This window comes from Apteryx mantelli, chromosome 7 (assembly GCF_036417845.1).
Source record: "Apteryx mantelli isolate bAptMan1 chromosome 7, bAptMan1.hap1, whole genome shotgun sequence".
In the NCBI taxonomy this organism is placed as follows: domain Eukaryota; kingdom Metazoa; phylum Chordata; class Aves; order Apterygiformes; family Apterygidae; genus Apteryx; species Apteryx mantelli.
The window spans coordinates 21,510,340-21,533,467 of NC_089984.1; the positions used below are offsets into that span (position 1 = coordinate 21,510,340).

Below are 23,128 nucleotides of genomic sequence, written 5' to 3' on the forward strand. Positions count from 1 at the left end.
AGGAGAAGATAGAATTCTAAATCCCATGTGTTCTATTATAAACCCTTCCCTTTGATGATCTGTTTCAACTGCCCCAGGTGAAAAAAATTAAAAAATGACTTTCTCTTGTCATAATATTTGAGGATTTTGTTTTCTGCTCTTCTGTTTCATTCACTGCTAGCAGCTAAAGCAGAGATTCATCTCATATTATTCTAACCATCTAAAAGGAGGATATCTCTTCTAAGCTACTTAAATAAGTTTTGATTGAGGGAATTATAAGGAAAAGAATGATTCACCCATTCTTAACATTAATGCCTGGAGTGACTTGAAAACTGAATGTTTCTGACTCTCTGTTGAATATAGAGGAGATCAATATGTAGGACCAGACAAGGCAATGTATCTACTTTTAGATGAATAAAATCAAGTCAGATTAAGTCCACCCTAAAGCTAATCAGCTTCATTTCTTCCACAAAACAGAATAGTATCAGGTTTGCTAAGTCCCTGTTCCACGCTAGCTTGGTGTCAGCAAAATCCACTCCTGTGAGATCTGGCCTTACTTCTTATAGGCTTGTGCACAAAAAAAAAATTTTGTGAAAGACAAAACTGAAAAAAGATCTATATTCAGCCAGTGTAACTGGCGCCTAAGTGTCTGTGTCGGTAGCATGTCTGAAACCCTAAAACTGGTCAATAAGAAACCTTAAGCATAGAGATTCAAGTCAAGGCTAGGTGGTCAAATCTGGGTAGTCTTAGCACTGACTGCAACCCCAAGTGTCCCAGGAGTTTGGCATATGGAATTAGGATAAAATTGTGCTTCCTATGTCAATAAGTTACTATGCAAAACCTTCACACAATCTACAGTTCCACACAGGTTATCATAGATAACCTGTGTTAGAACCTGCTCGTGGAAAATTTGCACAGTAACTTGAGCCAAGCATGTAGCTTCATTAAATATGAAACGTCTGAGTGAAATTACTCTTATTTTAAATATTAATTAAGTATTTATTGCTGAAAGATTCCTAAAAACTTTGAAAGGCTCACAGAATTCACATTTGTGAATATTTATGTGTGTATGTATTTTTCCAATAGAATACAGAGAGATCGAAGGACTGGTACAAGACAATGTTCAAACAGATCCACAAGCTAAACAGAGGTACTGTAACACAGATTTTTTTATTTACTTTAAAAGATCACCTTGATAACATTTTGTTTCATACACATGAAGAATTGTACTGAATGTTAAATAACAGCGTTTTATATATTAACTAGTGTTTGCTCTGGAGCACAGAACTCAACTAATGTGTTTAAAATCTTTAAAGTCAAAGGTGAGAAACCAGTAAAATCCAAAGAAAAGTATGAGTTGTTCTGAGAGGTGAACTGCAGCACCTTCATGAAATCAAGAATACTATTTGAGATGCGAAATCAGAAAGCTGCTAAAAATTCCATATTTAGAGAAAACAGATCTCTGAACTCTGGTGTTGTCAAGTAAAAAAAACAAACAACCTCCCCCCCACTTTTAAATGATAGCAGGTTGTCACTGAAACTGCTCTGTGCACAAAAGAAAAATATTTACATTATAAAATTTTAGTATCTGCCTAATAAAGCTGGATTTGAGGCTCACTGAAACCAGTGGAAAGTTTCCCATTGATTTCAGTGGGTTCAGGGTCAGAACTCTGCTTTTCAAAACCCCAAATTTTCTGCTTTAAAAACCCCAAATTGTGGTGAACACTTGCAAACTTTGTAGTGGTGCATTCTCAGGGAATCCGCTACTTCGTGGCACTTCTGTACCTGATTGTCTGGTACATTCACATTCTTCTGTGTGAGAAATGGCTGCAGTAGCATTTGCAAACAGAACACTCCAAACAGCCTTGTGTACAGGCAAATGCCATTCAGAACTGCGCTTATAAAATGAAACATAGAGCATGCAAAACTTGAGCTGTATTTGCTGCTGCAGGTGCTGTCGTGATGAGCTTTGTGCATATTTAGGCACTGCATTGTATTGGATGGAATGAGAATGAGTTAAACTGTATTTCCTAATCCCAGTGCTCCCTAACAGAGGTTCTTCTTCAGCTCAGTTAGAGTTCACACTTCAGGGAGGAGAATGAGTTCAGTCCCCACTGCTTCCAGGATCTCCCACAAGGCCCCGGAGTGCAAGGCAGCAATGAGCAAGGAGGCATCTGGGCCATGTCATGCTGTAACATCAGCAAGAAAGGGACCATTCTGCAGCTTCCATGGATTCTTGTCTCATCCTTTTTTCCTTTAAATCTTTCCTCTCTGTTCTTTTTTCAAATCATGTTCCTCTGCTTAGACACTCCTGAAGAAAATCCTTATTGCCCTACGTACATATTTCCTGAACTTCCTGAAATCCAGCAGAAACCTGAAGGTACCAGAAGCTTAGTCAGAGTATCTGTTGTCTTGTGCTTCGAGTTAACTGTACTATAGTACCATAGTATTAACTAGATTCAGGTTCTAGATTTCCATTATCCATTTGTTACGCTGGCTGGGAATTCAGTTACCCCAGTATACCATCTTGTATGATGTATAAAATAATTAAATCCTTCTAATCCATTAATCTGTTTTAAAGTATGATGCCATTTACTCTAGTATGATTAAAGTAGGCAATAAAATCATATGGTGATAGGAAATTGGGGGATGAAACAGTACCTCCACTTCACTGTGGATAGTCTCAAAATCCACTGCTTTTCTCTGCTGCAGAAGACAATCCTTATTCTCCTACATACCAGTTTCCTGCGTCTACTCCTAGTCCTATCTCTGAAGGTAATAATCAAGGACCATATATACTTTTCTGCGCAAATGCTGCCTTGTCCATTTATTTTCTTCCTGGAGTTTTTTCTAGTTGCTGAGCATTATGCCTCCTCCTAATGATTTGCTGCACTCTAAGCATTGCCTTGACTGTGTGATGCCTTTCTGGCTTTGCAGTGCTCCTCTGGCTTTTTAACTAGACTTTGACTAATGCTACAGTTCTGGAGTTTGCTTGGTTTTGTGTGCTTAATCAGTTGTATTTAGCCATGTGTGTGCAGTGATTACTTAACATGCCTACAATGCTGACTTACATGTAAAGACATGGTTTAACTGAGATTTCTCCTGCTCCCCTTTTGGATCAATACATTTCTTTAATTATTCACTTCTGGTTTTGAATATTAACACAGAATTAGGGCCAGACCCAAAATGCCGCAGAAGTCTATTGGAGAAATGGTCTCTTGCTTCAGTGGGTTTTGGATCAGTCCCTCAATGTAATCTTTTAGAATAAATGTAGCTTGGTAACATACATTCAGGGTTGGCCTTAGGTGCACTGCCATATCTAGGCAAGGACAGAATTTGATAGTCTCATCAGCACACCTTATTTACAACCTGAAATAACACCATCTTTCTTTCACCTTACCCTCCTCATGTGCTCAGCAGATTCTTTTAAATTTCAGGTACAATCCAGAATCTTTTGCATTCGTGTTTCAGGGACAGTGAAGAAGTATCTACTGCAATGATAATCCTGTAACTGTGTGTAGATGTGCGTATGCATGAAAACACTTGCATATGAGAAACATTGGACTCTGCTGCACACATTGGACAGACAGAAGCTTCCTGTTTGGGAAGTTGCTTTTGGTGTTTTGGTACCAGTTTTGATGCTACAGTTTAGGAACTTGCCTACTTAGCCTGTGCCTCAAGCCATCCCTGGTGAGACTATTAATTAACTGTTTCAGTGCTTATGTTAAACATCTGGTGGGTACTGTGGAGGAAAATATACAATATGGATTCCAGCTGAGATGCTCAAGAAGACTAGGAGATGTAAGGTGCATTTCACTGTTAAAATGAATATGTGATTGCACTATACAGATATCTAAGATATTTGCTCATTTCTTAGTGAAACCTGAAGGTGAAGAGTCCTGCCCTGCAAATCACAAATGCAATGTAAATTATTTTCTATTGGCAGAATGGTATGTGGGTATGGATGTGAGAGAGACAAAAAGCCTCTGTAACTGGTTAATAAAGAAGTTGTTTACAATGATTCAATTTTCTTGTTCATAATGAAGTTTTAGAATCCATTTTACTCGTCTGAACTAATGTAGTTTGCAATAAACCAATGATGTTAATACATTAGGAGTCTGGTTTCCCATAAATATCTCCTGTGCATTTACAAATGTGCAGATGAAAGTGATACGTTGTTTTTACCTATTTGAAATTTTATTGGACCAAACACTTGTTCTTTATTCTCACTACACTGGGAAATGTTTTACTCTCTAATATCTGTTTGGATTCTTTCCTTGATAAGGTATCCAGAATACTTGATGATGTAGATGGATTGGAGTCCATGTTTAATATTTTGAAAACCTTTCAAAGCCATATATTCAATCACAAAGTGTTTGTACAGAGATGGGCTCAAGTTTCAAATTTCACACAATCCAAATGTCAGAGTTTTTTTGTTTTGGATTGATGCATAGGATCTCCTAGAAACATTAATATTTGAACTTCTCTCTAAAATATCTGTAGAGTCTAAAATCTAGAGATTTGGGCCAACCCTTAAAAAAAAAAAGACATTTTTGCAGATTCTCTAGGAGCTACAAGGGAACTGCCTCTGCTCACAAAAGGAATCAAATTTAGAAACTATGAATTTGTGATTCCCAACTCCACTGAGGAAGGTCTCATAGGTGGAATGCAAGTCTGAGAGCTAGGATATCTTTTTAATGCTCATCTCTGATTTACTCCTCAATTTTTATTGAGTCATTCCATATTTCTGTATTTCAGTACTCCCTGCTGTAAAATGGGAAGAAATATAGACACTCTTCTTCATAAGATATTTGAAGGGACAAACCATTATACATGTTCTCCTTGTTATTGTAGATATTAGGATATTTGCAATTGGAAACTAACACTTACCTGAAGTGCATTTTTTCCTATATGATACTCTTGTCTGAATGATGATCTATAATGAATATAGACATTTTCCTTCAAGTAAGTAAATCAATTTTTTCATTTTTCACCAGCACTAAAAAATACTATGAGACATGAATGGCTGTGAAGATAGTTTTAGACTTTTGTTCATCTGTATTTGTAGGAACATACCTCATTTGTAGAGACAGTTTTGTGATATACCAAATACTATACTATCTGAAAAAAAAATCTTTTATACAGGAATACCAATCAACTTTCTCAACAATTCAGTGTAATAACATTAAATATATAATTGTTTGTTTTCTGTCGTTTGGGTCTAAAATGTGGAAATTGACCTGAAAATAGACCTTTACTATTATTTAGCCTGAAGACTATAATAAGCACAACAGAGTCAATAACCGTGTGTTTAGAACTTAAACCTTCCAATTCTTTCAGCAAGAGAATTCAGCAGAAGGTTAAGAGAAATTAAGACTTCTTTGAGCCTTTTTGAAAGTCTTGTTTCAAATCATGAGTGTAAGTTCGGATTAGCTGTGTTATCCCAAGTAGTCGTTCCAGCAGAGGAGAATGGGTACAGTAGCTCATTGATGTCCTTCAGAGAGAAGTTGAGAATTTTTTCAGTGATTGATCGAGGTTGCTAAGTTCATGTAACACTTCTTTAGTCTGTTTTTTCCTTCAGATTTCTTTATCTATTTTGTTTTTCTGTCTTTTTATGCCTGGAACTTTTAGTTGTTTCTTCACAGAGATGTTCACAGTTCTCTTTGCAGACTTGGATCAAGTCACAAATCTCTCTGGCCATCATCTGTGAAATGGAGGTGGTAATGCTTCCAACCTGCCACCCTGTTTTGGGGCACGTCTGCCTTGTGCAATGCAGTACCATGTTACCTTTGAATGAGGCAGTAAATAATTCCATAGCACAAGGCATCAGTTGGATCTTGGAAACAATATAGCGTGTTAATGCAATGCAACACTTTCACTATCAATGAGGGAAAGTTAATTAACTTGGAGTCCAGGCCACACCACTCAGTTACTCTTGTGTCATTGCTAGCTGTTTTTGAGCTGCTTGAGTATCACTATTGCATTCTGTAGACATATCTTTCCTATTTAAAATGTAAGCTCTTCAGAACAAGAACAGTCTCTTGGTGCAAGTATTCATGTGTATTTCATGCCAGGAACATTATCTGCACTTAAAAGAGAATCTGAGTGGGTGAACATATTTAGTACAGGGAAGAAGGCGCAGTGATTATCATATGTGATTGGGAGCAGGACTCCTCAGCTCTATTACTGTGTCTAGCACCCAGTAGGTTATTTTAGGCATGTACTTTGGCTTTTAGTTACTCAAGTTATCTTTCAGCTTTTGATAAAGCAGATCGAATAACACTTACTGTGGAGGAGTTTTGTGATAAAAAGTGATTGTTTTTTAAAGTGCTTTGAGAGCCCAGGGAAAGGTGTTAGTGCAAGTACTACATTAATATTTATGTGTAATCTAAGAATTATTTTTAAATACAATTTAAACCTCATTCAGATTTTCTTTTTTAGGATCCTCTCTCTGTTGTAAGTATTGAATATATTTCTCTGAATTTATGGTCAGTGTATTAGCAGAAGAAAGGAGAAAAGTCTCTGGTGTTCCTTCTTTGGAGCTTTTTCAGCTCACTTGCAAAATGCTTTTGTCTTTCAGATGAAGATTCTGATTCATACTCTCCTCATTACTCCTATTCTGAGGACAGTAAGTAATTCACATTTCCTCTGCAATCTCTCAAACAGAAAGGGTACGTAAAGAATGTTTTTATCAGCCTCCTATCCAATTCACCAACATTTCTATGTTTAACTTATTCTGCAGCAAGAACCCAGCCTTCAGTTCCCCGCTCCAGGAGTGAGATGGACAATATCGACTCAGAGAAGGTTGTTAAGAGGTCTGCTACTTTGCCACTGCCCACCCGTACTTCATCGCTGAAATCAAGCCCAGAAAGGTGATGTGAATCAAGATCTATTTGGATCAGTATTTGAAGAATCTCTTCAAGCTGTGAATTGGGAAGGGGATAAAGATACAAAATTTAGGTTCACAACTCAAGCTGAACTTTTTGGGGGGATGTGGAGATATAATTGTAACTACGACTCTTCTACTAGGCATCAGTGAGCTCCTTCATTGTCACAGCCCAAACCACTGTTGTGTCAGTCTTTTTCACCAGGCATCACCCCCTGTGTCACATCACTAGTTTCCTGCCTAGGGTGAGCAGTGTTCCCTGTGTGTCACGTTTGTACAGTGCCTCCCACAGCAGAGGCGTAGTGGAAGCTCTTGGCTCAGTGTGGTGCCGTGAAGGCACCTCAGAATACAAGCAAATAGCAATAATTATGGAGAAGGAGAATTTGGGTTTAGCTTGAGCCTTGGTAAAATTTTTTTCCATTGTCCATCCTTGAGAACCACCCACATGGACTTTGTTGGAAGTAGGTTCTAGTTAGCTGTATTAATTCTTATCTTTCAAGTTGACTTCCCTCCTGTATTTTTGCTTTGTTTGTTACCATGTATTTTAAACTTCTTTGTAACAGTAATGAATGTATTTACCAAATGGAGGGAAAGCAGAATAGCAGTGAATATTTTATGTACAGTAGCGCTCAATTCTCCTAGCTTTTAAACTACTCCTTCCTTCTTCAATTTTCGCCTCCTCTTATGAGTTGCACTTATTGCCTCAAATGAAGAATGCCATACTTTGAGACTGCCAATTCAGTGAGCATCTCAGGCCACCAGATCAGGAGACCAAGTTCACTGACAGAACAGCTCTTATTTGCACAGCAATTGAAGACATAGTGCCCTGGCCTCTGAGAAAACTCTTGTGAGTGAAAGGATTAGAATAATTAGTTCTTCCTGTTATTTAGTGATAAAACAACAATGTTTCACCAGGGAGATGTTTCTCTACCATTGGAATCTTATGCAGTCAAGTTAGTTCTAAGCAGAAGAAGTTAACCTCCTTGAAGTCCCTACAGTGTTTGTGGGCCAGTCAGGTTGGCTGTCATCTTGCCTTACTTAAAAATGAATTAGTCCTCTGTGTCTCTCCAAAGCCAGTGGAGAAGTCTGGGCATCTCAGTGAGCGATTCCCATCCTGTACCAGGTCAGTAGGGTAAGTGGAAGAAAGCCTGGGGTAGCAGTTCAGGTTATATGCCTCACTTTTGGATGGTAAATGCTAGGTGAGATAAATCCACATGCCAGTGCCAATCAAGGGGAACGTATAAACAGCAAGTTCAGAACTGGTTGCCAGCATGGGTATAGGCAAGGTTAAATGACCTGATTTCTGGGCTTTTTCACAGGCATTGATTATTCTGCACAACATGTTTGAATATACTACTTTTCAGGGAGGAGTTGGACATTATAGGATATGGACCCTGAATGCTTTGTGACTAATACTGTCTGAAGAGTGCCCGTGTGGACATAGCACAAAATTATACCAGTCTGGATTTAGTGGACTGTTCTTAGCCATTTTTATATATACTAGTCTGAGCCAATTGGTTTGCATCTGTAGTAAAGACCACCTCTTGGACCTCACCCAGGATTAGAAAGTCAGCAGTGCCTCCAGAGTCTAGATCAGTTCTAGCTGCTTCTCAATACACAGGTAATCAGTGGCTTGGCCAAAATGAAGAAGTTTAACCTGGGTTCAGCTCAAAGTTTGGACGTGTTGGCATTTGTGAGTTTAGCTGAAGTCCATTGCCAAGTTGTTTCCAATAGTGAAAGATACAGAGGTTTGGCAGTTCATTAAAGGTACTTGGAGGAACCCCCCTCTGTCTCTTTCTGTGGTTTCAGCAGCTGAGCCATGTCAAATTCTGCCTGCTATAAATAAACAAATATATGCCCAGAGCCCTATCTGACCAGTTCTTTTTGCAGCAGGCTTCCTTCCTAGATTAAAAAAAGTTCCCTGATTAAACCAGGATTAACGGGGGAAGGCGCCTGTCAAAGGAAAGTGCTTGTCTCCATGGAAACCACCGTGTTTGGGGCTAATTGTTTTTTCTTTCCTCAGGAATGACTGGGAGCCTCCCGACAAGAAGGTGGACACTAGAAAATATCGCGCAGAGCCCAGGAGCATTTATGACTATCAGCCAGGAAAGTCCTCGGTTCTGAACAATGAAAAGATGGTAATGTTTGTCTTATACTAGTCTGTGGCTTGATCCTGTGATTGTAGTGCACTCCCCAAGTGCTTGTCCAGTTCCATTCCAATAAGATTCCTTATGCTTACGTTGCTGTGTATTTCCTTTATATTTTATTTTGAAACTGTTTTGCATAACTTTTAACATTGTTGTTCTCTATAAAGCAAGGTCCAAGGTGACTGAGAGGCTTTTTTCTTTTTGGATGTGTTGTTTTCTGTGTTAAGTATGGATCACTAACCCTAGTTTTTAATCCATGTTTAACACTGTGACCTGTTCAGCAGCTGGTTTGCCAGCTGTACTTTATCTAGGGCACAGCATTATTTGATGTAGTAGGAAGGCATTATGCAATGAGGTAGGTGGGTTCAGTTTCTATTTCTATTCCTCTTATGCCATTGGCTTTAAACACATAACAACTAATTTTTCTAAGTGCCTGTATTGTCCCCCTGGGGATATCTGCTGAGGTGCTTTAGGAGATGCAATCTCCCCTCAGCTGCCCTGTTCCTCTGCTGGAGCTCACCACTTCTGTGACAGGGCTGGAGGAATTGAATATGAGCTGGCTCCACAGCTACTGTGATGCATAACCTGGAGTATTAACTGAACTGTCACCAATTTCAGTTTGAATTAATAAGTAGTGCTGTGAATTGTGACAGCTAGGGGACATACAAAAGTCCCATTCTGCAGGCTTGGCTGAGGATGCTTGGCAAGGGGCAGAGCAGAGAGGTGGTGCTAACCTCATCAGCCAGTCCTGCATAAGTCACCAGAGCTCATTCAAGATGTCCTTCAGTGGTACAAGTGTGACACTGTAAGTGCTAGAAAATACTGAGTGAGGTTATTACTGAATAACCAGTTTGGTACTTAAAAATGTGATTGTTCTATATGGACATTAATTTGGAGGATTCAACCTGAAGTGCTAGCTGACTGTGAGATTCAGAGTACAAACTGGACTCTATGCATTAACAGCTCAGACATTGATCCGTTCATGGAGTAGTAGAGGAGTGGTCCTGAAAAACATAACATGGATTTTGTGCTGGTACACAAGAGTGAACAGAAAGTTAAATCAACAGAAATAGAGAATCAAGCCTGATCTGGAACATGGTGTTTGTGCTTAGTGTTTTAGTGGGTTTTCTTTTCCTCCGAGTACAATGAAAGTCCATCACTTTTTAAAGATCATGCAACCAAATTCCTTTCGCACCTGTGTCACTTCATGAACTTCAAAAAGTCGCTCCTAATCAGAGCGTGATCCATTGCCCATTGAAATGAGCAGTGGTTCTCTCTTGTTTTCACTTGGCATTGGCTCAGCCCAGTAGAGAAGTGCCAGTGAGGAGTGGTTTGAACACAGTATCACAGCTCCAGTCCTGCCATCCATCCTGGAGCAAGATTTCTGATGATTTCAGTGGCAATTTTGTCTCACAGAAAACAGACAGGATTAAACCTTGTGGCAAAAGGCCTGCTTCGTCAGTACACTCAAGCCTTTTTGAAAGGTCTAACATAACTAATAGTACTGTTCACATGTTCAGACTTCATCAGGTGCTTAATTGAGCTGTTGAATCAAAGTCTAAAAGCCACAAGCAGGACCATGGCCAGTATAACTGATAAAAGTCCTACAGAGCTCATCAAAGATAAGAGGGTACGATAGCTCTGTTACTTCCAGCTTTATGTTTTGAGCTTTAATTCCAAATCATATATCACAGACATGGAAGAAAGGTCTGGAAATAGTGGCTTCATGGTCTCTATCAATATCATTAAATACCACAGTAATACAGTGTGTAATGACTAGTTCTTGCTTCATGTTTCTGAGGAGGTTCTATGAGTTGCAAGAGATTCATGGATATCTCTTGGCAATCGCACCCAGAGCTGTGACTATCAGGAGCCTGATCCAAAACCAGAGCAAAGAAGAGCCTCTCATTGATGTCAGAGGGCTTTCTATTATCTTCAGTAAACTACAGTGGCATGATGAGATGAGTAATTTTAGTCAGAAGGCAATGAAGAAAAAAAATGGAGGCATTGTTTCTACTCTGCCTTTGAGAAATGTCCAGATATTTCTAGGCCCTTAGAAATCAAACGTGATAGTAACCATTTATCTTTCAGATCTAAGCATTTTCCCTTTCAAGCATCAACTTTGAGCCTTTTTGCTAGAGGTTTTTTTGTGTGGCAGACTCCAGGGCACCTAGTAAAGCCCAGGGCCATTGGGAAGTCCCCCCTGCTCCCTTGCCTTAATAGTTTCATCACACTAAGATTTGCATCAGGACACTTATGTTGGCCCTTTGTCTCTGTGTGGCTCATCACATGGTGAGATGGGGCAGTTGGGTTCTCACTGGCGTATTGGACATAACGTATTTATATTTCTAGTGTACTGAGAACCATTATGTCTAGGGCTAGGTACATTGAAATGCAAGAGTTAACTAGATATCTTTTGGGGAGTGGCACCTCATAAAGCTGAGCAATGGACTTTATTCTCTTACGTCTACATCACCAGTAGCGAACAGCTGCAACTGTTTCAACTATTTTTGTTTCGTAAAACACATACTATGAACAAAATGGAATTTTCTTTTCAACTGTACTGTTATCTGTCCTGTCTGGTTTTCTTTCATTTTAGTTTTGTCTGATTCTCTAACATTTATTTGTGAAGAAACAAATTGTATTGTCTCTGTATCCATCCCTTCAGAGATCTTTCAGGAATGCACTCTTTCTGATTGTGTCCCCTTTGATTTAGAAAATCACCTTTCACTCTGTTTGCAGTGTACAGAACAGGGTTTCTCACATATTCATGTGCTGTTAAAGATGCAGTATTTTGCATTATTTGATTCAGGTCTCATAAAATACATTTTTAAAAAAACTTATCTTTTTTGGCCAATTAAAGATTAAACAAAAGTTTAAAAGATACATGCAGCTTTGTACTTTTGCAATGAAAGTGGCTACCAGTATGACTGGGGAACTGATTGATTCCCAGCTCTTCCATTGATTTTCCCCATGATGCTGGGCAAGCTGCATAATCTCTTTCTGTGTGGGTCTCCTGGTCTGTAAAGTGGAATCCATTCATATTCATGTCTCTCACAATGATGCCGTTAGGCTTAACTGATGTTTGCAAAGCAGTTTATGGCCTTTGTGGGAGAGGTGCTATAGAAATTCCAAATTATAAAGCTAAATATCCACATTTCAAAATGGAAACCATGGAGTCTGCATCTCTAACAGTCCCTTTCCTGTGTATTCTTTGCATAATGTTATACTTCTCTTTCTTCCATTCCCCTATCACCAATTCCTTTAGACTCGGGATATAAGCCCAGAAGAGATAGATTTAAAGAATGAACCTTGGTATAAATTCTTTTCGGAATTGGAGTTTGGGAAACCGGTAAGTTTGATAGCTGCAATGACCAATAAAGTCATCCTGCCTTTTTTAATGATTGTCACATCTCTTTGCTAAGCCCTAAATCTGGAACCAGCTGCCCTACTGATTTAAAAGTGTGATTGTTCATAACTTAGTCCTGGCGCTGAGGTAAAGCACTGTTCCGTGAAGCCGTTTACAAACTTTCCCAACCTTACAGCCAAATGGACCAACAAGACAATACTTCCCACATACCATAGTTCAGACTGCCTTTTTGTTGTTAATGGTAGCATTAATGCCCTGTTCTCATTAGTGAAAGTCCTCTTTCAAAGTGCTTGTTCTCTCCCTTCCTAACAAGATCCAGGATAGCTGCTACTTTCCCTGCTAGGTAGCTTTAAATCAAGGAGAATTACTCATTTATTCCTGCCTTTGGCTTGTAAGCTGTAGGTCAGTAATTTCCAGCTATCTGTAAACTGATCATGACCCTATTTCCTGCTCCTTCCCTTATGCATGTAGCTGCCCATCACCCGAACGGGGTGCCTCAGTCTGTGTTAAATAGCCCTGACCGTTCCCTGAAATCAAGAGAAGAGTCTGAGAGCAGCATGCTTTCTTTTCAAATGCAGCTGCATTGCTGTGTGTGTGAAAGACACCTTTTCTTCATCTTTTTTCAGACTGAGAAATCAAAGCTTACTTATTTGATAGAGCAGAGAACATTTTGAGAGAGGAACACATAGGTGGACAAAGCTACTGGAAGAAAATGTTCTAAGGGGCTTCTGTAGCATTTTATGGCCTGGTTCTCACTGGTTAAAGAGTATTAACTTCATTATTAAATACTGTTACCTACTTTTATTGCACCAGTATGTCAGTATCAGCTTCTTACATTTATTGAAGTGTAGTGGCTGTTTCCTCTTTCCCCTTGAGGTCAACTGTCAAATGCCCTTGCAAAAATTTTTTGAGCATTGCTCAGATTTGCTTACACGTACAGCAAAACAAAAGTATATTTTAGGGCTCAATACTACCTTCACAGGCTTCAAAGGCAGTTGCACATGGACACCAGAGGGCAGTTTTCCCTTAAAACTAAGCTTGGCTCTCTTTTCTCATGGAAGTGACAAAATTCCTCTGCACTGAATGTAGCTGCCTAAAGTCAGGTGCCCCATCTGAGCACATCATCTAAACTGCATAATTTTTGCTGAAAAACAGTTGTGTTCAGAGGTCAGGCAATTCCCCCTTGTCATAGACAGCTATGTTTTGTAGCTATGGGCCTTCTATCCTAAGCTAAAAAAGGAGCCTTGGCAAGGTTTGAGGTTAGACCCCCATAGCTTATAGGCAGCAAAAGTCAGGTGAGGTGAATCCTATCCTGCCTCATTGAGGCTATAGAGAAATGTCAGTCAGAGTGTTTAACTTTTCACAAGTCATCACAGTTTATGATTTCCACAAAGAGAGAAGAAACCTGCCTCTCTCTGCTGCCATGTAAGTTGCATACCCTTGCACAGGATGAAGGTTTGTCATCTCTAGGATGAGGTTCCTTTGAGTTAGTGTAAGATATTGGTTCATGTGTCAGAGAAAACAGAACATTTATGACCTCAGGCCTTTCTAGAAGTGAGGGTATATCTGTTCCTTAGAAGTGTTTGTACTTTCAGTCATGCAGCCTTGGCCTTCCTTCAGAAGAGGATGTCTCAGACTGCATTAGCAATCCAATTCTTGTCCAGCAGAGCCTCTGTTCTGGTAGCAAGTTCCCCACCTTGTTCATGGCGCTAATGTTAAGGGCTGCTTTCTTACTGCTTACCTTGAAATGATTTCCCATGTTATCTTCCTCTAGCTCAAAGCCATGCAAGCATGCTCCCCGATGAGCTATGTCAGCCCGTGAATATGATATTAGGGGCATTGTGCTTTGACATTATGCCAGGCACTGGAGTTGAAGATGCCATCTCAGAATTTGAGAGAGAGTTGCCCTTTCCTGGAATCTGACAGAAATTCAGCAAAGCTCCATATGAGCTAAGTCACCAGAGCCAAAGAGACTCTTTACGTGTCTTTGCTGTAGTGCTCACTCCAGCCTCGAGAGGACCAAACTTTTGTGACCAGCTTGTGGCTAAGCCCTGTGTCTAACCAAAGCATTTCAATTTGTGTTTACTAGGGCCTGGGATTTTCAGAAATTCTCTGTTTGGCCCAGCTTTTTTTTTTTTTTTCCCAGTGCTGCAGACAATGTGTACCTCTACAGGCCTGATTTCCCATGGCTTTGTGACTTTATTTGCAGTTACATGGCATGGCCAGGAAACACCCTTGATAAGAGGGAGCACAGGAGTCTTGTGAGCTTGTGGCTGATGCTCTCCAAACACGCCAGAAAGACCAGGATGTGGCTTTCTGTTGAGCAAAGCACAGGCGCCAGCCTAGGGCAGATGAAGTGACACTGCTGGCTCAGCATCACACATCCCTTTCTAGGCAGCTCGGTGGATGTGCGTGTGCCCTGCAGACAAACATCCGGTTGTTTCAGGGAGATTCTAGGTTCAGTCTCTGCAGCATGGATGCTTTTCAGTGTGCTGCTGAGACTGAGTCCCCACACACTCGTTCCGTCCTTCCTTCCTTCCTTCCTTCTGACCTGTGACCCCGCAGGGCCGTGAAGGCCATCCACCAAATTTGACCTTCAGTCAGGCTGTAGTTCAGTTGCCTTTCACTGTGATTGCGGAGGCACACTCGTGGGGCATCTTCTCCCAGACCCTTCTGAGACAGTGCTGAGTGAGCTCTTTGTTCTAAGTGGAGAAGGTGGGGCTGGGCAAAGGGGTGCGTGTCCTACCTTCTTGCTTCCTCCCTTCCAGTTCCTCCCTCCAAATCTCAAACCTAAATCTCTGCAGGGCCATCTGCCATACAGAGCAAATGTATTTGGATTTCACAAAGCAGGAATAAAGTCTCCTTGAGCATATCAGTGAGGAACATTTCTGGTGAGATGAGGGTATTAGCATGGCATTATTTGGATAGGAATACCAGGAAAAAGGTCTTTCACTTTGAATGGTCCTCCCCTGCTATTTACACATGCATAAAACAGTAAAATCTTATTTTGGAATCTGAATCTTCTTGTGTAGGTTGAATTTTAAATAACTAGTTCCCAAAGTTCCCTGTGTCCCACCCTCTCCACCAACCCCCCCCACAAACAACCCCCCCAAAACAGTGAAATAAAAAATAACACCTCTGCATTCTCATTGCCCCACAATGCCAACACTGGAAATTCAGCCATTTGTTCACATGGTATGTATTCATAGTCTGCTGGGGGTGGGAAGGCTATCTCCCTTTTCTTTATGAAAGGCCCTTGTTTTACCCTTTCCTTTTGAAAAGAAGAATGAGCAAAGCAAATGCTTTTTCTGACTGTGTTTTTTTTTCCTCCTTTTTTTGTTTTGTTGTGTTAAGAATGCTTTAACCACCAGCCGTGGGCTCCCTCTAGAGAGTGCAAAATCCCTAAGAACACCTTGCAGAAATAAAAATGTCCTTGAACAGTGTTGAGAACAGCCCCTCCCAGACTGCATGCTTGCTCCCTTTTACCTCCCATGGTCTCTTGATATTTGTGCTATAGCAGATTTATCCCTCTTTCTCTCTCTCTTTCTTTGTTTTTTTTTTAATTTTTTTCAGTGTTGATGCAATCCCCCTGTTGTATCCTCCCTCTGTTCTAATCCAGTTTCCATATTCTTTGTGATGTCTTTCCTTATCTTCATTTCCTCATTTCCTTCCTCTGCTTTCCATCAGCCTCCAAAAAAGATTTGGGATTATACTCCTGGAGATTGCTCTATCCTTACTAGAGAGGATAGAAAGGTAATTCTGTCTCGCGTACGTTGTACTACAGCATCTAGTATGTATATATGTGTGCGTGAATATATTTTTTTGTAGCATTGCTTGGGTTTTTGTGCTTGTGAGTGATTTTTTTAATTGGGTTTGAGCTCATTAGTCTAACAATTAAGTAACTAGTAAATTGATTTAATAATTCTTAAAGCATAATCAGCCATAGTTTAGAGTGGTGGTTTTGCTGTCTTGACCTGCAATGATAATTATACTAACAGCATATTGCATATTGTTACAGTATCTTTTTTTTTTTTTACAGGTGTTTTTTATAACTTTATGGTTTGTAGAATTAGATTCTACCAGGCCTGTGTATTTCTTGATCTTAAATGTTGAATGCCTATAGCAGTTGCCTCTGTAATGATTAAAACATGATTGATTAATTACTAGTGAATTTCTGTGTATTGTCCACACCATCTTTGTCTATTTTTTCAATTAAAAAGGCTTTTTTTTTCAAAATTAACATTCCTTTGGTTTCCCCTAACCCTAAGCATTATTTTCCCGTTCTTCTTCTCCTTCTTTAACCAGACTGATCTAGAAAAAGACCTCTACCTCTACCAGACTGAGTTAGAGGCAGATTTAGAAAAAATGGAGAAGCTTTATAAAGCACCAGATAAAAAGCTACAGAAGGTATTTCCTATTCTTTTCATGCTGCCAATCCCTGTTTCCAAACTCTCTGCTCTAATCTATTCACTGCTGGATGGTTATTAAATGAGGTTGGGATAAATAATGGTTCTGACCGTTCTGACTGCATGGCTTGCTGTGTAGCTGTCAGAAATAATAGAACATGATGCTGAGAATCCGGCTTGAAATCCATTTCAGATACAGTGATTTCCTTTCTCCCCTGCTCCCTTTCAACCTCTCCCCCCGCCCCGTCCCCCCTCTTAGGGTTTGTTTTGAGTTCGGTGTCTGCAAAAAAAACCTCTCTATTTTTCACATGAATAGGCAGCAGCAATCAGCTTAAAATTCTTGGTTGGCGTCACGTCATCATCTCGTGCCTTTCAAGCGTGTTGCCATCTACCCTGCCTTCATACAAGCCCTGCTCTCTGTTAGGAGCTCACGCCTACCCAAGATTTGGATATTCTCAAGAGATTTTACACAATTTTCCTTAAGCTGCTCCTTGCCGTGGCCTTCTAGGGCAGGTCAGCCATGGCTGCTGTTCCAAGGGTCTGCGGGACTCAAACCATGAAATGATAGATTAATCTGGTAACATGCCAATTTTTCTTTTTTTTTCTTTTTTGATTTTTTTATACTGCGGTGTTTCACAAGGACTTGAAAAAGCTGCTTTTTCAAACCCAAGATTTGCTTTTTCTTCCTACATAGGAATCCTCAGATAGACAAGGGGAGACCAAATATAGCATTTCCTCCCAAATTGCCTTCAGTTTTTTAAATAATATGCTTAGGAAGTGTTAGATGGATTTAAAGCAAGCGGATGAGAACTGGCTTTTGCTGTTGAACCTGTGCATCTGGCATTGCTTCTCTTAAGTAAGGAAACTGGACTGAAAGATTGCTTTTCTTGTTAGTGCTATGATATTTATTTGAATGCTGAGGAATGTATTGTGCTGCAGAAATGTAATATACCTTTAAAGCAAAGGGGGGCAGTGACTGGTTGGGGAAAAAGCTTGGGGAAATAATTATAAGCATGTGTCTCCTGGTCATGGCCCAGCTGGTTATCTCTTCTTGCTTTTGGCTTTATTCTCAATGACTCATTTGCAGAAAAAAGAACAGGCGCCGTGAAAGGCATCCGCAGCGGTGCTAAAACCTGTCACTGCCCTGAAGGAGCTCAAGAAAATTGTCGCTTTTTTGCAGAGACATTGACAGCTTAGACTGCATTTAGACTTAAATCTCAATGTCTCCCAAAAGCTAATATTCCAGCAATAGATGGAAAATTACTTATGCAAGGCTTTTTCTTTCTCCTCACATGTAAGTGTGTATCAATGACTCCTTTGTTTGGACTTTTGCAGAATACAGCAGGTGTTACTCCTTTGGAAACTTCCACAGACCATTCTTCCTAGTAAGTTTTCAAATTGCTTTTTGATGTAATTTTTACAGTCTGAGGGTAGTAGGTCAGGGTTTAGGATGTTGGAAAAGGGTTGGCTTTATTTTTTTGGTGATGCATATAAACAGATGCATGTATCATGAGACTTATGTGTGCACTTTAGCTGAACCCAAATACAGTATTTGCTCTTTGGTCTTGAGTAAAATTTGAAGTGATTACATGAATGATTGCACTGGCTAGTTAAGAATTGCTGATTGTGCTAGACAGCAACCTTTTAAAAAACAAACATAACTTTAACTCCTTTTTGATGAAGTTTACAAATTGACCCTAACTTCATGCAAGTAACTTTTACTGCTTGGAAAGAACAGAGGTTTGTTTTTGTTACTCAGGTGTGATAAATTAAAAATGTAGGTCCTGTTAGAGGTTCCCAGTTATGCACACCAGATCAGAAGGATGCTGTTAATGAAAGGCAACAATAGTCTAGCTTCCAGGAAGGAAAGAGCAGTAGTAGTAACAATATCTCAGAAATGTAATGTGGTTTTGCTTTTGTGGAGGAGTATGTAATAAGCAGCATACTCTGTCTGAACATGTTGTAAATGGAGATAGTTTGTTTTGAAAGACGAAGAAAAAAAAAATCTAGGGCCAGATTCTGAGCTGTGCAGAGTTACAGGAGCTGTGGAGCTCCTGCCATGAACCTGCTGCTCCCTTTAATTGGACTGGGCACTTAACGTTCCACGTAGGCACAGTGATCCCTTCTGCATGAGTGCGCTGTTAGGAAAAGCACGTTATCCTCCAGATGTCCATTAAAATCACATGTGTTTATGGTTTGCCCTAGAGGTCTTCTGTACTTATTTCAACTCATTTCCCTTCTGTCTGTATTCATTTTGCAGTAAAACTTGCACTGTTCTCATTTGTTGGTTGTCTCATCCCTATAAGTCAGATGCTCCTATGACTTTTTGGTTTTGTTTTGGTAGGAAGAGAGCAAAATAATAAAAGGAAATCTCAGAGATCAGCATAAGAATCCTAATTCCTGACTGTCCTAAAAGAGTTACAAACCTTGTGAATCTTATTTTTACTAGACAGGCCAGGTTGCTCCTCTGGGTGAAAGTCTTCTGCTGGAGCCCATCCCAGTTCCCACCAAAGACCATTAGTCCAGGCTACCACTGATGGCTGTAGGAGCTGTATGGAGCCTTGTAGGCTGTATCTGTACATACAGAATTACAATTTGTAGCTCATGTCAGGAGAATTACCCTCCAGACAAAAGAGAAGACCTGACATATGTGCATTATGTTGTCGTATATTTTAATGAATAGAAAAGCAATGTCATCTTTGCTTTTAAGCACACATAGCACAATTCTCTTCTGAAAAGCATCTTCTCTGTGCATAGACTGGTCCCTTAGCAAATGAGGTTTCCACCAATGGCAGCACTGCCTGCGCCATTTCTGACACTACCCAAAGCTTGCAGTAGTGCCAGCATCTGTGCTAGAGGAGGGGAAGCAACCTGGGTAGCTTGGAAATGGGAAAGGGCAGATGGGGCCCAGTGGATTCACATATTCTTCCCTTCCCAGCCTGTGGAGAGTAGGGAGAAAAGACGCATGGAGTTTATTGTCTTTTCTGCAATGCTGCTCTTCCCTTTGCTCACATGATTCAGGCCTTCTGGCAGACTACCTTAGCCTCATGCAATATTATTAGCTGCCCTGATGAGGGAGCAACCAGTGCTGGGGCTCTGCCAGATGCCTCCTCTTGTTCCCCTAGGTGTTTGCCCAAAAGAAGATCATTTGAACCCTTTGATTTTTAATAAGGAGGGTAAAATACTTCCACCTCCCAGGTGAGGAACCCCTGGGGAGTCATTATACCCTGCAACAACTGGTCGGGTTTCCTCAAGAACCTGACAGATAGAGGCACTGGGATAACCCACATAAGACAAAATAGTTCTGTAGCTATGGCTCTGATTCTTGCTCCCACTGGAGCATTGCCTAGGTTGAAAAAGTGACAGTATTACCCTTCTCTTTGGTGGTGTTTTTCAATAACTATTTTATCCAGAAAGCAATTTATAGCTCTGCACTCATATGACCTGATTTTCTTTGTCTGGAAACTGAAATCTTCTGTGAGATCCAGACATTGTGTAATTCCACCCCCATAAGCAGTCCTCTGATGTATTTCAAAGCTTTCTCTTTATCCTGTAAGCACAGTATCCATCCAGCATAACCAGATGCATGTACAAATTTATCCATGCACAAGCATGCATAACCACAAGCACCTCTGCACTCGCTTAAATTTGAATCACCAATGGACATCAGGAGGTAAACCAGCTTTCAAAATGTTTTCCATGAATTGGCGAATTACTTATTTTTTAATTTTTAAACTTTCCAGCAGCCATGCTTTGGCCCCAGAATAGCTTTGTGTGTGAGACTATATCTTATTCTGAAGAGTCTGGCTGAGGGTACACAAGAACTGGTATCAGATGAATCAGCTCTTAGGAAAACACTGTCTGCTTGATTGCTCGGCAAGTCTTTTGTAGCTGGAAAGGCAGTTTATACCATGGCAATGCTGGTTATTTTTTTAGAGAGAAAACAATTCTAGAAATCAGATGTGGGACCAAACTGGCGCTTAGATTCGTGACTGAGGAAAGGAATTTGTAATAAATTTCTTCAGTCTTTAAAGGCCTAACAAATTACAGTTGTGTCTATTTTTAATTTGCATCTCAGAGTCCAGCATTTTATTTGTACGTCTGTATGGTAGACCTAGAATCCAGGATTTTGTCTTCCCTACAGTGAAAGCCTGAGGCAAAGCTGAACTAAAGAACTGTGCACATCTGGGAATTTTCTTGGAGTAGTGTCCATAGCATGGTACTGCTGCTTCTTTGCATAGTCCCTTACTAGTGGGCTTGGAGAATTGCCCTGGCAATCTTGACCTCTAATATTAGCTGGGAGGCTCACCTGGTTGAGGTGGACTCTTGAGCAGCTGTGCTTTGTAACCAAGAGGCTAGAATGGCTAGTGTTTAAGGAGAGAGGACTGAGAGCTGCAAGATGTATCATCTACTAACAGCTAGCCACTGAGTTTCTGCGTGTCTGTAAGGAAAGCATGTAACTGCTCTGTGACTCTTGTTTTCTCATCTAAAAAATAAAGGAGGAATGCTTTCCTACCACCTATTTCCTGGGGGACTGAGCTGAGAGAGTTTGCTTAGGTGGAGAATGCTAGGGAAGTGCAAAACCTAGAACATAATTGCTGTGTTTTCATAACCTCTTCATTCGGCTGTTCTGCCAGCCCGAAGCATCAGTTCCTTATGCACAGTCCAGCCTGGGTTCATAAGTGTGGTTTCTTCTTGCTTTTCCTGGTGCTCTCCGCAAACAGAAGTAACCCACCAGTGTTCTTCCCTCTTTTTCCTGTTTTGCAAACTGTTTTCCAACTCCACATATTCACCCAGCTACCATGCAGTGAAGAGAGAATCAGAATTTGCACCAGGGGACGCTGCTGGCTTGGAGAATGAAAGGCAGATTTACAAGAGTGTGCTGGAAGGTGGAGATATCCCACTGCAGGGGCTAAGTGGTCTTAAGCGACCTTCTAGCTCTGCTTCCACGAAAGGTAGGTCAGCAGGGCGCTAATCTCTGTCCTCCATTCTACACAGGGTATCAAAAGCCAGGTGATACAGGGCAAACTCCTGCAGGTTTTGGAGTTCTATTCAAGCCAACTGAGGTTTCCTCTGTCTTTCCTCTTGGCCATCCCCAATCTTCCCTTCTTTTTCCTCTCAGTCCACATTGGCCAAAATTCTTCATCCCCCCTTTATCTGATCCAGGTTCCTCTTCCCAGCAGGGACCAGCTCCCTCCATTCAGCACCGCAGACACCTACCAGTATTTCCCCATGCTCTCATGCTCTTCCTCTGGGCTGCTCAGGCCTGGCCTTGCTATCCATCCGCTCCCTTGGCCTTGTCATGCTAGAGCCCTTCCCTGCCTTTTCTGCATTTCCCACTGCAGTATCTCAGCAGGCCACACCACGCCTGCTGGCCTGGCTGCCCTTGCGTAGCTGGCACCATGGGCTGAGCGGCCTCCTACCTGCAAGGTGTGTGCAAAGGCACTGGACACGGTGAACCTGGCAATGACCATGCAGTCTGTGAGAGAGCGAGGCAGCAGAGACTGCTGCGTTCTTCTCCCCCTTCCTTCCCCCCATCTCTACAAGATTAGGAAAAAGGAAGAGCCTGACTCCCATCAGGGAGTTGAGATGGGGAATGTATCTCTGAGCCAATTTCAACCTAAAAATGGCTTGAGATGGGGAGAGGACTGGGGAAGGAATGCATTGGGTTTCTGAGCTGCTCTCCCTAAAAATAGTATATCACACCAAAAAGGTCTCTCTCTGGCTCCATCTTCCAGCTGTTTTTCAGCATTATGCCAGGCCTGTAGGGCAGGGAGTCAAACTGGATCTGAACAAAAAAATCTGTTCAAACAGTTACTGTTCCCCAAACTGCAGTTGAATCTGAATGGTTATTTTCACATTTTAGTTTGAACTCAGATCAGAAACAGACCTAAAAAACTGCAGTTACAGCTGAACCCAGACTGGATCTGACCTGAAAAATGTCCTGATTTGACTCCCTGATTTTTAAAGTAAACATGGCCAACCACACTGTCTGGAAAACACTCAGCTTATTCCTAGTATGGGGAATCTCTAAGCAGGCAGTTCTTGGGCAAGGCCAGCTGATGGCGCCTGCTTGTGCTAGCACAATCAGCCCTTGTTTTCCTTCTCCCTCCCAGGAATAATCTGTTTGGCAAGCATTGTGGTGAGACCATAGTAGGTGCAATTACAAGCTTGGTATTAAGCCATTTTTGCAGCGTTAGTGCCTCTGCATTCTTGCGAACACCCTGATCCTTCCCAGAGTTGAGGTGCCCTTCTCCATGGTGCCACAGCTTCTCTGGAAGCGGAGGATATTCAGCACTTTCTAGGATGGTGCCTTCAAAGTGCTCCAGGCCTGCTTCTG

The 23,128-nt window shown here is 40.9% G+C and overlaps 1 protein-coding gene across 11 annotated transcripts in view; it reads left to right on the forward strand.

Moving 5' to 3' along the window:
• The window catches only part of SORBS1 (sorbin and SH3 domain containing 1), a 182,803-nt gene that overhangs the window by 135,766 nt on the left and 23,909 nt on the right, over positions 1-23,128 (forward strand). For all 11 annotated transcript variants that reach the window (XM_067299942.1, XM_067299943.1, XM_067299945.1 and 8 more), the window contains 7 exons: positions 1,066-1,129; positions 6,560-6,607; positions 6,722-6,851; positions 8,889-9,003; positions 16,688-16,789; positions 18,124-18,173; positions 21,586-21,743. In XM_067299942.1, coding sequence (XP_067156043.1) covers positions 1,066-1,129; positions 6,560-6,607; positions 6,722-6,851; positions 8,889-9,003; positions 16,688-16,789; positions 18,124-18,173; positions 21,586-21,743 — 667 coding nt within the window. The remainder of the gene's footprint in view (positions 1-1,065; positions 1,130-6,559; positions 6,608-6,721; positions 6,852-8,888; positions 9,004-16,687; positions 16,790-18,123; positions 18,174-21,585; positions 21,744-23,128) is intronic.